This window comes from Anas acuta, chromosome 9 (assembly GCF_963932015.1).
Source record: "Anas acuta chromosome 9, bAnaAcu1.1, whole genome shotgun sequence".
In the NCBI taxonomy this organism is placed as follows: Eukaryota; Metazoa; Chordata; class Aves; order Anseriformes; family Anatidae; genus Anas; species Anas acuta.
In genome coordinates this window covers 2,395,984-2,411,976 of record NC_088987.1, presented here as the reverse complement: position 1 = coordinate 2,411,976, position 15,993 = coordinate 2,395,984, and the positions used below count along the sequence as shown (strand labels likewise).

At 40.9% G+C, this 15,993-nt stretch overlaps 1 protein-coding gene across 1 annotated transcript; it reads left to right on the top strand.

Moving 5' to 3' along the window:
- The first annotated feature begins 342 nt into the window (after positions 1-342).
- On the top strand, positions 343-9,739 carry NMD3 (NMD3 ribosome export adaptor). Its single transcript, XM_068692613.1, has 15 exons — positions 343-493; positions 631-765; positions 1,249-1,345; positions 1,900-1,980; positions 2,357-2,485; positions 3,027-3,117; positions 3,201-3,279; positions 3,583-3,679; positions 3,953-4,070; positions 4,878-5,023; positions 5,697-5,809; positions 6,738-6,810; positions 7,361-7,467; positions 8,332-8,402; positions 8,854-9,739. The coding sequence occupies exons 1-15, from the start codon at positions 450-452 to the stop codon at positions 8,985-8,987; spliced, it is 1,515 nt and encodes a 504-aa protein (XP_068548714.1). The 5' UTR covers positions 343-449; the 3' UTR covers positions 8,988-9,739.
- The last annotated feature ends 6,254 nt before the right edge of the window (positions 9,740-15,993 follow it).

The window sequence follows — 15,993 nt, the reverse complement described above, 5'->3', positions numbered from 1 at the left end:
AATCAATGGGAAACGCCAAAATCTTTAATTTTCTTGGACCATAAAATATAGTGTAAACAGTGTAAATGCAATCTTCCTCTTAAGCTTCCCTCTCCAAAACACAGCACTTGCTATTTCTCCGACTTCTTTATTTATTTACAAAGCACAACGCGTTAGGGGCCCAGGCCCAGTGCCCCGACTTCTATGAGGGGAGCAGCCCGGGGCAGGAGAGCGCTGCCGCCATCTTGTGGCGGGGGCTCCAGGGGCTGCAGGGCAGGGGAGCGCTGCCGCCATCTTGTGGTGGGGGCTCCGGGGCGGGCAGGAGGGCGCTGCCGCCATCTCGTGGTGGCGGCCCCGCCGGCCGCCCTCTCGTCGCTCTCCTCCCCTTCCTCCATCGCCCGGAAGCCGTCCCCGCCTCCTCCGCTCCGAGCCGGCTCCGGGCCGCGTGTGCTGGGCGCTGAGGCGGCGCCATGGAGTACATGGTGGGGCCGGCGGCCCACAGCCAGGGCAACATGTAAGCGGGGGGGGCATGGGCGGGCTCCTGGGCCAACGTTTTATATTTGAGGGGGAAACAAAACAAATACCTGCATGTACCTTGTGTTTGCGTTGGGGTTCAGTGTGTGACTGACTTATTTCCTCCTTATGTCGAAGCCTATGCTGCCATTGCGGCGTGCCCATCCCGCCCAACCCGGCCAACATGTGCGTGGGCTGCCTGCGAGCACGCGTGGACATCACCGAGGGCATCCCCAAGCAGCTCACCCTCAGCTTCTGCAAGCAGTGCGAAAGGTGGGCACCTGCACCCCGACCTCCGGAGGCGGCACCCCTCAGGGGCAAAGCAAACCAGCAGGGGAGCGGTGGTCTCCTCGCTCTGGGGGTTGTCACCCTCTGTGGTGTGTTTCCATCAAGTGTGGTACAGCTTGGAGGGGATCTGCTGGTCGCTTGCACCGGTTTGGAGATGGTATTGGAGATGCAGGGTTAGCTTTCTTTTCTAGGTTAATTAAATAGTCTTCATGGAAGTCTTCAATATGTGATTTAAGAGTAATTGTATGAAGTTATGGGCTCGGAGCAAAAAGTATACAAATTAATAATGATGGCAGTAAAAGTTTGCGTGCTTTTAGAATGCATAAATCTTACTCTTTTATGGAGGCAAAAGCTGTAGTTGCATAGCTGATATTGCAATTGAAAGTTTGATAGATAATTGCGCATCTTTTGAATGATTTAATTGTTTGAAGTCACATTATATATTGTAGTATGTTTTCTTTATTATAGATATCTTCAGCCCCCAGGAACTTGGATTCAGTGTGCCTTAGAATCAAGAGAGCTCCTTGCCCTGTGTCTTAAAAAAATCAAAGCTTCACTTAACAAGGTGGGCAGCTAACTGTATGAGTATTTCACAGCATGTTTATTAGCACTACGTGAAGTGTAGCTGACTCATACAAGTGTCAATTCTCCCACAGCAGTCATTAGTATTTGTGTAGAGTTTATTAACTGCTTTATAGTGAGCACAAGTAATGACAATCTGATCTCAGAACTCGGTACTAGAATTCTGGAATGTAAGGACAGGCTGTAAGAAAGAACTTTGAAGCAAACTGAGGAGGCCACTGCAGTACAGTTCTGTGGCCTAACAGCATGCAGTGTCCTGCACTGTTGCTGTCATATAGATGAGAGATGAGCATTAACTGAATTAAAAATAATTAACTGAAAGAAACTAATGTATTTTAGTGCACCTTAATTTTACATCATTAATTATTTATTTAGCATTATTAATTGGGTTTGGTATGCCAGCGTATGCTTTTTATAATAAGGTTATTCATTCTCTCAGTTAACTAAGGAACAAAAAATTATACCATAAGCCTGTGTATTTTGGTAGCTAGAGCTGCTTGTTTTTAACACTGAGTCTTTGTTCATTCCCGCTGGCAGGTCCGGCTGATTGATGCAGGCTTTATTTGGACTGAACCACATTCTAAGAGACTGAAGCTGAAAGTGACTGTTCAGAAAGAGGTAACAAAAGTAGAGCAATCTGCATGTAGCTTTTTTAAAGCTCGAATGGCAAGCAGTATGGTTTTTATTGTTGGTACTGCTTTTTAGTTTATCTGTTCTCTGGTAAAATCTAATGTGTTTAATGCCTTCTGTTGAAAAAATGTTGACTTTGTTATGCCTAAAATTTGTCATTAAAGTGCTGTTCATCACAATTTGAAGAAGATGCCTGCTGTCCCTGTACAGTTGGGAAAATATTGCTGACATTTCTTACATAAGTATAGCTGTTGGTCATGCAGTTCTAGTATAATATGAAAGTTGCTTCAGAATGCTGTGGTAAACTAGTATTCCAGTCTCTTGACAGGACTGACAAGAGAAAATCTACACTTTTGTTTTGCAGGTGATAAATGGAGCGGTTCTTCAACAAGTATTTGTGGTGGAATATACGGTTCAGCCTCAAATGTGTGAAGACTGTCATAGAATTGAAGCTAAGGATTTCTGGAAAGCTGTAGTTCAAGTGAGGCAAAAGGTAGAGGCAAACTGATTTTCATTTGTTGATGGCAAAACAGTAACACAGAGAAATTGTTGGATGATTTTCTCAGGAAAAGATGTGCTTACACTTGCCCACTGCCACAGTAATAAATTTAGTGATTGGTGTTTTTTTTCCCTATTGGTCTTAGTTTAAAAAAGCCTTTTCTGTTTTCTAGTATTATTAACATACTCATTTTTATGTGATGGCTTGCAGGCAGATCCTATGTGAATTTTTAAATATCCTTCTGTATTTTAAGGCAGTGTTAGAAACAATGGGACAGATTGTTTATAAATATTTAAATCTTTAAAGAAAATGTTATCTTTAGCAATCAGTTATACAAAAATAAGAAACAGAAGCTTTAAAGAATTTGTTATAAATAGAGCACATCTCTGAAGTCATTTTGATTATTTAGGGTAGCCTTTGGACTCTTCCTTTTCTAGATGTTCTTTTCACATAAATGTTTATTCTCCAGAGATACTGCATTTGCACTATGTGGTTCTGAAACAACTTTGATAGATTTATCTTGTCCTTGTTTTAGACTCTGCACAAAAAGACTTTCTTCTATTTGGAGCAGCTGATTTTAAAACACAAGCTTCATCAAAATACACTTCGCATCAAAGAAATCCATGGTAAGTGGGGTGGCTTGTTAATCTTCAGGGTAAATGTAATACGTGAAGTAGGTGTGCTCATCAAGGTTTTCTTTTCCTTTCAGATGGCCTGGATTTTTATTATTCTTCAAAGCAACAGGCCCAGAAGATGGTAGACTTCCTTCAGTGTACAGTTCCATCTAGGTACATCACTTACATTTATTGCATTGAGTACCCAGAAGCTTCTGAGAAGTGTCTGTTTCCTTTATTTTTAAAGAATCATGGAAGTGTAATGAAGCTGTATTCTGGCTAAAACAGACAAAACCCTTTCTACAGAAGTCCTGTGTCTTCCATTTAGCCATTGTGAAGCTAACCTTCGTGCATCTTTCCAATGTCTTAGTGTATTGGTTGTTGATAGCCATATGCTTTTGCTGTACATTGTGATTATTTTCTGTCTCAAGTAGTGTCTTTCTTGCCGCATGAAAGCTCTGTTTTTGTGTTTTGTAGATCTAAGTCATCCCAACGTTTGACCTCACATGATGTTCATAGTAATGTCTACAATTACAAAAGCACTTTCTCTGTGGAAATTGTTCCAATATGCAAGGTAGCTTCTTTGTTTCATCTCCAGAGGGTATTGTATGAAGTGGGCAGAGTTTGGTTTTGCTAAGGGAGGCAAGATTTATTGTGTGTGTAGGGGAATGGGGAGGGTCTACACACACCAAGCATGAAGCGCAGGTAGCAGGTACCTTGAAGTTGTTGGGGGATGTTGGGTGGAAAATTGAAAATCTAAAGCTTAAAAATCCATTTCAGATTTCTCTAAAGACTTAGTTTACGCTCACATTTACTTATTTTTTAACTATTTTCTGTTTGTGTGCAGGACAATGTCGTATGTCTGTCACCAAAACTGGCGCAGAGTCTCGGTAATATGAGCCAGATCTGCGTGTGCATTAGAGTAACGAGTACTGTCCACCTCATTGATCCGAGCACTCTGCAGAGTAAGTTCTCATTTTTTTTCTGTGCTATGCAGCATGTGATTTTTTTCTGTTGTTGGCACGATCTATTTTTGGTTTCATGAAATCTTGTATTTTTATACCTTCATGTTGTAAATGCATCTGTGCACTCACAGAATTGGAAATTTAACAGCAAACTGATACATAGCTCTTCTCTAAGCCTCATTTCCAAAGTATTCTAGGCAAAATGTGGAGGGTCAGTACTAGGTTCATGGGTGCTCTGGTGCTCTAAGCACTTAGATGTGTGAGAGGTGTGCTTCTAAAATTAGAAGACCTCCTTTTTTTCTTTTTTTCCCCCAGTGTAATTTCAATTCTAGCTGTCTGGGTGCCACAGAAGCAGATGCTTTGATTAGGTTTTGCTGCTAAGCTGGACTGCCCAGCTAGTTATACAGACTGCACTGTGTGCATGTGTATTTGGATGCTTTATATAGTAGGGGTGCATGAATGTGTGTATACACACTATAGTACTGTGTGCATGTATACTATATAAAGAAAAATACCTCTAATAAGGCTACGGACCTTACTAGAGAAATTATTTTTGTGAGTAAAAGTCATCTGTGTTTCAGGCAGGTGATATGTGATTTGGCTGTCACAGATCATCAACTGCTGTCATAGCGAGAGTTTGCAATCTGTGTCTTGTCCCAAATAGTTTGTTACCATTTAAAAAAAAAAAAAAATTGAACAGAATGCATTGCAGTTGCCTACATTTTGGTGAATGCTTTCTTTTAATTTCTCCGATGCGAGCTCTCTCTCCCTTGGGATTGCCACTCTGTTTTTTGTTTTGTTTTCCAGTTGCTGAAATTGATGGAAATACCTACTGGCGCTACCCTTTCAATAGCTTGTTCCACCCGAAACAGCTGGAGGAATTTATTGTTATGGATATCAATAGAGTTCAAGAAAGGAAGAAAGGTGCAGGTGCAGGGGCAAGATCAAACAAAGTAAGAGTTCATTCCTCTGTGTTTAATTTCATGTTTTAGGCCTTCCTCTCCTCTCCACCCCCTCCTTCACTGAACATCAGTTTTGAATCCTTCTATGTTAAAAAGCCAGATGTATGTCCTTCTGTCTTGCCACTTGAAAAAGCTCCTCTCAGGCAGATGTGGACAGTGTTTTGTTTTGGAAATTGTGAAGATGTTCCTTGAGTCCCACTTTTAGAATTTTGTATCAATGAGTTTAAACTGTACATTCTGTTATCATCATTGAAATCATTACGTCAGCTTTTCAGCTCTTCAATTACTGATTTCTTTGGTTGTTGAAGTTTAGAAACATTGCTTTTTAATCAGAATCAATGGACTGATGCCAAATGTTTGTGTTTTGTTTTGTTTTTTTTTCCTCAGGCAAAAGCTACATGTAATACAAAGTTAGGAAGTGTGTTTTAAAAAGAAGAAATCATTGAATCATTGAGTTCTTGTGAAAAGTGATTGCCATGCCCATTTCCTTAGCTTTGTAAAGATGAGAAATTAAGAGTAGGGAGCAATTTGTTGCATGCCTGTTGTAGAAGTACAAGCCTAATTACAATTGTAATTTAAACCAGCAATGTAGCACTACAAATATTTCAACGGTACTGAAAGCTAAGCTGCATTTATTACAAGAGTTTATTTTTCATTCCTTAAGCACACGCTGGCTGAAGCCTGGGTACAGAAAACCTCGGAGTTGGATACAGATCATCAGTATTTCTGCTCTACTCACTTGGGACACATTCTAAATCCTGGAGACCTTGTCTTGGGGTCTGTTCCGTTTCTTGGTTTTATTTGAATGAGCTATGCCATAGGAGTTCATTTGAGCCTTGCAGTAGGAATTGTGTGGATTGTGATTTACATAGGAAGTATGAAAGAATTTAAAGACTTTTATCTGCTGTTGTGGAAGGGAAGTTTTGAATCTCTCAAGAGCAAACACAGGAAAAAATACTGGCACCTGATGACCTAACTCTTATTTGGTTGCTAGGAAGCAGGAATGGTTGTTTCAGTTCATACTGCTGGCCTGGATTCTTGCTTATATATTATCAAGAAAGTTGTCAGCTTTCTAGGTGAAATCAGCAAAAGGGGTAGAATCTTTCATCTTGGCCATGAAGAGATGGTTCTAATACAATAAAACTTTTCTAGCAGAAATAACTCCAGGAAAAGGAGTGTTAGTAGTATGAGAGTTAAGTGTTGACTTCTAAAGTGCAGATGAGAAGAACTGTTCAGACACAGATGGGAGGGGTATTCAAAATGCTGGGCAAGGCCCAAGGAAGGGAATGCGTATGGCCTTTTTGCTTGATAGTGAGTATTGTGTACAGCAGTGACAAATGGGAGATGTTTGAAAGGTTAGGCTTAGACAGGGATGCTTAAACATGACTGAAGCCAGCAGAACCTCAGGGATATTGTTACGCCGGTTCAGGAGGCTGCTGAGTGCAGTGTGCTGCTGAACTGGGGAACAGCAGCTTGTAAGAGTTACATTACTCAGTTTTGTCAGCTGCATATCGATGTGGATTTTTTCCTTGCTCACTAATTTGGCAACATTTGTCTTTCTTCAGAGCTGTAACTTGTGTAACTTAGGTGCTGTGCTCTTTAACACAAGCATTAAATTAGCTCTTTAACACAAGCATATAATACCTTGAGTACAATCTTGTACATTCACATTAAAGGATGAACTAACTACCTGTTCTAATTTTAGATTCGACTTGGCCAACTGTAACTTGAATGATGAGTTTGTGAATAAGATGAACCCACACAGTATTCCCGACGTGGTAAGAACATCTTCTTTCTCTGTATAAAGTTCTCTGCATTACTTAGGGGTATTAAGGCACATATAATAGTTTTGTAATGAGCACACACGTTCCCTGGTGTTGAAGGAAGGAGATGTTAATATTGCAATTAGAATAGAGTCTGATTTTGAGTACTTGCTTTTTTAGGTGGTGTTTAAATAACGTACTTTAACTTACCTTACTTGTTGCTGTTCACATTACCCTGCACTTGTGGTGAAAACTGTATTACATCTCCAATCTGTGCCTCTTAGGACACAAAGGTTCCCAAATACTTTGGATTGAATTGAAAAATACTGTACAAATTCTATACAAAGTTTTAGAGTGCCAGACTGGCCGTTGTGGGGTGTTTAGGGGAAAAGTACAGATCTCTTATGCTGCCTTGTGTTTGTTGGTAAGAATGAGCCTAACATTTGTTAAGCTGATTTTATGGTTGTTCAAATGTAGACTCAAGTGGTGTTTTGTTTTTTTTAAAGTGTGCCATCAGTTCCATTTAAGGTGTGCGTGTGTAAATATTTGTTGGTTTTCTCTGCAGGTATTAATAAAGAAGAGCTATGACCGTGCCAAACGCCAGCATCGCAGAAACTGGAAACTGAAAGAGCTGGAAAGGGACAAAGAAGGCATGGATACAGATGATGAAAGGTTTGTTGTCTGCAATGAAGCTTTTCAGTCCTTTCTACCTAGGATACTGTGCCAAGTCTAGAAGTAACAGTTACTACTTTCTGCTGAAGATAACCCCCTGCGATGTAATGCCATACTGACTGCTAGGGGGGCACAAGCAAATGATGCTGGTTCTAGGTGAGCACAATGATGGCTCACAGGATAGGTTGATCCTGGTGTTCTTTGAGGAGTATCTCTGCATTTTTCCCCTTTCCCTAGAGCAGGAAGTGCTTCAAGCATATGCACCTTACTTATGCTTTTTAAGTGTTTTGTCATGATTTCTCATTTTTCAGGGAAGATGGATACTGAGGCCAGTGGTAGGGGGCAAGGCACAAACTAAATCTTGAATCTTAAAGATAACCCTGCAAGTCTTTCAGGTTTACTGTTGCAAAATATTAAAAAACTATGTTATTTCAAGAAAAACTTAAACCATGAGACAAACGATTAGAAGCATTGTGTCTGCTTTATGAAGCATTGTGAAGCGTTATGGCTGCTGTCTGTTTGGCTATGAAAACATGTTTGTGGCTGGTTTGTTCCATGGCAAAGCTGAAAGAGCAACAGGAGTTATTAAATAATGTCCAACTGAGTAGAAAAAATGAGGTAATTAGAGTTAAATGAGGACAGGCAATTTAAACATTCTTTGGAAATGAATAGGTGCTGATAAGAATTAAAAATTTGGAGAAAAAGCAGAAATAACGAGTTGGAAATGTTGGAATGCAATCAGAAGGCATGTCTAAAGAACTGCAGACTGCAGTCATTTCTTGAGGCTTTGTTTCTTTGATTGTTTTATAAACTTGTGTAAACGCAAAGGAAAAGTTTAGTAAATATATGAAGCATCTTTTACAGACAATACCAAGACTTCCTTGAAGATCTTGAAGAAGATGAAACCATAAGGAAAAATGTCAACATTTACAGAAGTAAGGCTTTTTTAACTGTTTAATTGCATGTAACTTCATCATTACCATTTGAATTAAGATATTTTTGTTGAAGTTTTGCGTTTGGATCTTTGAACTGCTCATTCTTAGAGAAATGCAGTAATGTGGTGATAGCGTGTGGTATTTCCCATGCACTGCGTGATGCATACAGTGTTTTCTTGCCCGTCATATGGAGGTAAAAGCCTGTTTTCTTCCACACTCAAAACCTGTGCAGGATGAAAGATTTGATAAATAACTTGGCATCTTGCAAGAAGGCAAGCATTAGCCTTTGGAGTTGTTGGGTTTTAGGAGGGAGTTGTTTACTTGTTTGTTTGTTTTTACTTCATTGAGGTTGTTTAGTTGCTTTTGGTTTATTTGCATTTTTTTTGTTGGTGGTGGTGTTTTTTATTGCTTAGCTGTTCTTGTGTTGTTGTCTTCTTAATTGCTTTTGTAGATGCAGACATTCCAGTGGAGAGCGACACGGATGACGATGGTGCTCCACGGATCAGCCTGGCTGAAATGCTGGAGGATCTCCATATCTCCCAGGATGCCACTGGTGGGGAGGGAGCGAATATGATGACAGAATAAGAACGATGCATTAATCAATGCAATTAATATTCTCTTGGAGAGGAGAAAGTACCCCGTAAGTAAGCAAACATTATGAACTGTGATCACGTGGGTGTGAAAAGTACCGTGATCTCTATCAGCGTACCCCTAAATCATGTTGCTGAACGAACACTTTATATATAAATTCTCTTGAGGATCAGCAATTGCAATTAAGTTCCTGTGCAAGCATTGCAGCATCAGCTCCACAAGTTCTTTGCACCTCTTGAGCACTTTCTCCTGCAGCTTCTGCAGGATAAAGACCAGTTGACTAACTGCAGGTTTATCCACTGGAAATAGCCCTTGTCTTAAGTGGAAGACACTTATCAAGGAAGAATACCAGAGGGAGAGATTTTATTCTAGTTTGCTAGACTTTTATCCTTTTTAAATTGCTTCCTTTTCTTCACCTGAAAAAGATTTTGTCATGTCTTAATCTTTTTGGCACAATGGGTTGAAGCCTTTTATGATGATGCTAGATTATTCCATATAATATTTGGGGAAAGTTCAAGAATGTATCTTTGGCTCCTTTGATAAGGAGGCTCCAAATATACATGTTGTGTACACAAAAGCAGTTCCTTTTAAATTTTTTGAAGATGCAGCCCATAATCAGAAAAAAAATGTCTTCTGTTAAATGGTAATGAATATTTTATTGTACTGTATTCCATGCCTGTATCGGTGGATTAAAAGCAGTTTTTAATTAGTAACACACGTTAACAACTATTAAAAGACTATACGGACTTCTTTGTTCTATCATTATTTACGTAACTGTTAAGTTTATCTCTACTGTGAACCCAAAGAGAGCACAAGCAGGGTACTAGGACATGACATGCCAATTGTTCTGGTTTTAGTTTATTGCAGGAGCAGTGTGGCAGAGAAGGCAGAGGTATTTTTGGTTGTAAAAGGTGGAGGTATGTTTAGTCATCAGTTCTTCGTGCTTTTTTTTGATTGTTTCACAATCTTGTAATCATCCATTTGTAAAGGGGAAAATGGAAATTTGGAAAGACAGTTTTGATGTAGGCATTGTTAGCAGCTCAGGCATTCCTTAGAATTGCCATCTTTTACTGTGCGTTTGTGTAACTAAGCTCTCCTGCTTTCTCTCCCAGGAACTGTCTTTTTGTTTTGTTTTGTTTTCTACTATGTAGAAAAGCAATTGAGAAAAATCCATTCAGTTGCTGAAAAGCAAAGGTACAGTTTATCTCATGACAGTAATTTAGTTCAGTATAAGGAAAGGCATGACATGTTTTGTTTTTTTTTTTCCTTAAAAATGAGAATGCAGCTGCATAGCTAACCTGAATTATCACTACAATAACAATGTTTTATTATACAGATGGTGCTTGTAGCTACACCTGCCAGCAGTGTTGCTGGGGAAATGTAGATAATCGCAATTCCAGTGACCCATGGGCCAAATACGTGGAAATGGAAGAACTTCAATTTGCAGCTTGTAGTCAGTGTGTTCAGTGTCTGGATGAGAGGTTGTGATTTTTCTGACAGATAAAAATGATCGATCCTTTCTCTCACATGCTGTGGTAGGAAGCTTCCTCTTCTTGGCAGATGGAGAGGGAGTTGTAATAAAAGTTTGGTTTAAACTGCGCTGTTTTGATCAACCCTTCTCCTTCCTCTCTAGTGTTTTCCTTCATAGTAGCCCTCAGTAATTTCAGATGCAATGCTGTCTCGTCTGTCAGCCTGTTTGTTACTGAAGATGTCCCTCTTCTTTTTACCCCCATGATCTGTTACCAGTCTCAGCTTTCAGGCATCTTTCAGCAAGAGACTTGTATGGTAAGATGCCGTACTGGGGATGCAAAACAAACAAGTCATAAATCTCAGTCTATTGCTTGGCTTTTGTGCGTTTGTTTGCTAGCTAGTGACGCATAGTAACAGCTCTCCAGTGAGCGGGTAAGCTGTGTGTGTACTTGAAACCCAAGTTAATTCTAATTTTAGGTTCTCAAGTTTACAGCGTCCCTTTAACATTTCAACAGTTGGGAGCCAGAAGAGGCTCGGGTGGTGTACCAGCAAATGAAACGTGTGCCAAGATCTTCTCAGTGACACCGGATAAGTAATTTGACAAAAGGTACTTAATGGCAGCCTTTTCTCTGTTGTGAAGTTACCATGCATCTCCTAAAAATCCCTACCTCTGGATTAATCCAGGGTTTAAAGGGAAAGCACCTTGTTTAATACAGTACAGATTTATGGATAGCAATGCAGGTATAAAAGGGTTGTTTAGAGCTGAAATAATTATATGGTGGTGAAGTCTGAAGTACGCTTGTCACACTTCAAAACACTTGCTACTTGTGGTAAGCTAGTAGTAAACCGAAGAGCGAGTACTTTCTTAAGTTGTATTTTAAAAAAAAAAAAAAGCCTAGCCAGCTGAATAGGTTCTGTTTCAGCACAGAAGAGTTTTGTCCTTCAAAACAGCGAATGTGTTGTTGTTTCAGAATTAATTATTTCTCAGTGAGAAACCAAATAAGGCTCCATACAGGCCCTTAGCCCTAACTTCCCTGCTTAGAAATGGTGGGAAGAAATAGTTCCTTACGCTAAGGGAGTTTCATGTTTCCCCCCCCGCTGAATTAACGATGGGAGGGAGGGAGACAGGGAAAATGAAAAACTACACCTAAACCTGGGGGTTTTAGAGCTGGATCTTAATTTTGTTTAACAGTAAATTACTTTGGGGAGGGTTCAGTTCCCTTAGTGAACGTGTTTCCGTGAGCATCTGATGTATTAACTACAATTCTAGATCATTTAAATGAAATGTAAAGTTCTACCAAAAAACAAATCCATTGTCATGAGAGCTGTTGCTCAGAATTTTGTAATGAGGAGCTACCAGAGGCTGTTGTTCCAGGCATGCAGATCCTACCAACACGCATGCAATAACAGTGCACCTGCTTAAAGGGCGGAATGAAAGCTGTCTCTATTTCTGGCTTTAAGGTGAAATTTACCTTTTTCCAGGAGGTCTGGCACTAATCCAGCCCTGAGAGAGCTGAAGTGCTGCATGGACAGTCTACAGAAAAGCTGAGGTATCTCACAAGTTACTGAGCTCACGCCTGTCAGCGCGTCACAGAAGGTTCACACATTTCTGTAAAAGTGGTAGAAAAGCTGCGATGTTCTTGTGATTAATGTGACAGTCCACCTGATGTCACTGTTCCTTCATGTTAATGGCCTGAAGGGCAGTAGTTTCGGCTGCTGGAAGGAAAAGGTGGCCATAAAGTCAGGAAAACTTGGTTTGGTTCTTGTCGATGCTGACGTAGATTCTGTTAGGTTGTTTTAAATGCAAATGGTATACCCTGAGTGAAAATAAGACAAGGCTTTGGTCTTGATGTTAAGGACTTGCTGCTGGTAACCTCTCCTGCTGGCAGATTCCCCTCCCTGCACTTCACCATGGCCGCTGACTTGAGCTGCGTGCTGCCAGAACAGCTCGCAACATGGTGGAGGTTCGTGTTGCTTTCAGAGCTCTTTTGGCAGTGTTTGCTGTAGCTCATTCCAAAGCATAATTATGTAGCAAAGAATATTACTACTTTTGGAATTTACCTGTTTTTAAGTTTTCTGTATTTCACCTTCATCATAAGCTTAGGATGGGAACATGGTTAAAGCAGGAAGAAGAGATGAGGTTTAAAACTTGTCAGGATCTCAGTTCCATGGTGAAAAACAGCATAATCAAGAAAGGTGCCTGCATAATTTGAATATTCAGCTTTATAAGATGAAGCAATTACATGTGACAACTTCTTATGTTGACTAAGATGCTTTAGCTGTGCTAAGGATTGGAAGGACTTGAAAGACCAAAAATAACCAGTGTTTAGTGACAAATTTTATAAGAGAAGGAAATTAGTTAAGCTGTAAATTATTTGGCAGGTTGTTTGTATACTGCTTAGCATGATGTGCCTTCATGTTACATAGGCTGTAATGATGGTGGTTAACACCTTCCTTATGTTAATTCATACCTTTTTATTGGGTAGACCTGAGATATAAAGGGCTGCAACTTTTAACCCATACCTCTCCTGAAAATAATTTGTGCTAATGTAAGGAGGCTTGTCATATTTAAGCCAGCATGAATGCAGCAGAAGAGAAAGCCCTCAAAGATGTTGTTTGAAGCTCTAGGTTTGTTTTAGATTTTTTTTCTTAAAAGATGAATATCATAATCAAAACAATCCAGAATTAGGTCCTTTAGGAGTCTTGAATCCACCAAGGAGCAGAGACGCTCTAACACTTCGGTTTAGACAGTACAAGAGGCAGAGAGGAATGGAGGCAAAGCCCTGGTCTCCTTGGACAAGCAATATCAGGACAACTTTCCTGATTTCAGGTTGTTATGTGTGTCACTCGGGGAAATACCTGGAAAAGTCTCTGTGTAGATACTTGTATATCGGAGATCTCATCCAGGACAACTACTACGAGGCTGTTGCACAAAGTACTTTGAGCTGAGCAGAAAAATTAGGCAGAAGGCTTCAGCCAGGCAGGACTGACCGATTTCTGGTCGGTTTTGTAAAAGGAAGCAGGTCGTCTGTAAACCCAACATTGTTCTAAACACACACGTGCAAGATGGAATATGTTCTGCGGGATGCAGAGGCCAGGAAGCGCTGACAAGTTCATCTTGGAAACAGGATTTTCAAGTCAGATAGCAGGCAGCGAAGATAACTCAAATTGCAGCCAGATGTAAGTAGTAGCATAGACAAAATGTGAATGTCAGAGTAGCAAAACCAATAAAAGTTAACAAGGGTCACCAACTTATCTCAGGCCTCAAAAATTGTTAGAAGCAATCGGTAGCTGAGGAGATAATGTTCTGTGCAAAACAAAATCATTATCTTCATTGCCTGTAGGAATTTTAAACTATTTGGATCTATAAAACAGGGATTACAGCTTTATGAGATGAGTTGTAAAAGTCCTACAGTAATAAACCTTCATAATGAGGAAGCTGCGCATCTACTATAACATCCTAGTTGTAACGATCAAACAGTTCACAGTGAACAGCCTGAGCTGTTTTACTTTAGCAGTTATTTATTATTTCATTCTTTAGTTTCAACTCTTGCTGAACCAGTGTTGTTAAGTTGTATGATTTAAACGTGAGAGTCCTTTTTAAAAGTTGGTTAAGCAGCAATGTGAACAGTGCTTCATGTCTGCCCACACTTCTTTCTAGGTCTGAACTATTCACAAAGATGGGAACGGAAAGGACATTAGAACACCATATTGGGTAAATGAACTTAAATTAATGCTGCTTGTTTGTTTTAAGCCCACATTTGCGAATACAAAAATTAATTCCTTTTTTTGTCAGAAAGTCACTCAGCAAGTACACATAGCACATACGAGAGCACGCTGTGGTTAGCAGCCCTGGGAGAAAGCAACGAGCGCCTCTCACTCTTGCATCTGCTGCTTAATAAAAACCTGCAACCAGCATCTGCAAACACCCCGATCTTCTCCCATGCGCACACACCCAAAAGCTCAACCCCCAGTGACACTGGGAAAAAGGCGTGTGAAATGAGTGTCTCTCTCCCGCGTGGCACGCAGTGACGTTAAGGATTGGATATTTTCTCATTAAGCACGCAACTCCTGTGACATTGATGTGTAGGAGACTAACCAGCCAGCCCCGCGTCTGAACAACAACCTCCCACTCGTGCAGCTTGTGCGTGTGCAGATCCAGGATAAATGATGTACAAGGTGCTGTGGCTGTTCTAAGACTTGGGTGTCTTAGGATGCCAGTGCCTGGTCCGGATCAAATCTGCACAGCCAGGTGAGCGTGCCCGGCTTTGGCACTAGCAGATGTGGAGCCGTGGCCTTGCGTGCCCCAGCAGGTTGGCGTTTGTGTTTGTGCTCTTTTGAAACAGATTGCAAAGCAGAGTTTGAAAATAATATTTAAATCCTATCCTGTAGTTAGGAGCCATAGCGGCATGCCAGGAAAAGATTCCAATGAGTGAAATTATTGAGTATTCTTCTCTTTGTTTCCTTTTCTGGTTTTGGGGGCCTTCTGCCCTCTCCAGCTCACACATCCGAGCCCTCGGGCTCGTTGCTGTCACTGGACGGAGCGAACAGCTGAGCTGTCACTCGCAGACACCCAGGAGCCAGCCCCGAGGTAGGGTTGCAGCCTGCAAACAGGGCAGCTCCGCAGCCCGTCCTGTGCCAGCTGTTGCAAAAGAGGCAGCGGGAGGTTCGGCAACCACAGCAAACAGCCAGTGGGTTTGCGCTGGGAGGACAGGGAAAGGGCGGCAATAAACAAAACTCACAAACACGCCCAGCACAATTCCTGGCTCTTCAGCCTGATGCCAGGTTCCTTCATGTCAACAAATACTTCGGCTGTGTGTGTAGTCGTGCTGTAATTTAGGCATTTACGTGCTTCCATTAGGGGCTGACCGTTTTGAAACCAAAGGGTCGTCTTGACAAATAGTTTGATAATTGATGCAACTAAAACACTGCGTTCCCTTCTGTTCCTAAACCTCACTAAAGGCACTACATGTCCTGTGCATGAGAGCTCTTAGGAGAAAATGCAAAAAAATCTATCACTTTAGCCATTCTATTACTTTAATAAAACTTAAAATGGGATTATCAGCAGGAAGCATTAAATAGGCTTGTTGTTTAAACAAACTGGGATTGCCTACGTCCTGTCAAAAGTGTTGTAAGTTTAAACTCCTTTGCTTTCACAAATAAGCTGTTTTCATATCCTCCCTCATTTTCCCCTAATTATAAATTGGGAAAGTAACTGTACCTGGTGTTGAAATGACAAGTAACCTGATGAGTGTTTTAGTTTGTTTTGTCACAGTCTGTGACCAAATCTCAGTTCCTGAGTAACTTGATTGCCACTTCCTGGGAGCATCCTGCTCTCCTGAAGGAGGGGATATTCGAGGAGCAGCGCTAAGCTCAGAAGTTGTAGGGGAACCCACTTTGGTGTGGGTGGGAGCAGAGCTGGATTTATGTCACCCTGTCCCTGTCTGTGGGGCTGATGGCAGAGCACTGATCTAGTTCCCGATTTCATTGTGGTGGTGCCCCACCCCAACCAGCTCCTATGTCCCCCCTA

What these genes read in the sequence shown, in the direction of transcription:
- NMD3 (XM_068692613.1), top strand. Translation starts at nt 450, where the DNA reads ATGGAGTACATGGTGGGGCCGGCGGCCCACAGCCAGGGCAACAT. An exon ending in TTCTGCAAGCAGTGCGAAAG is followed by an intron (nt 766 to 1,248) that starts GTGGGCACCTGC and finishes TCTTTATTATAG; the next exon opens with ATATCTTCAGCCCCCAGGAA. An exon ending in TAGTTCAAGTGAGGCAAAAG is followed by an intron (nt 2,486 to 3,026) that starts GTAGAGGCAAAC and finishes TCCTTGTTTTAG; the next exon opens with ACTCTGCACAAAAAGACTTT.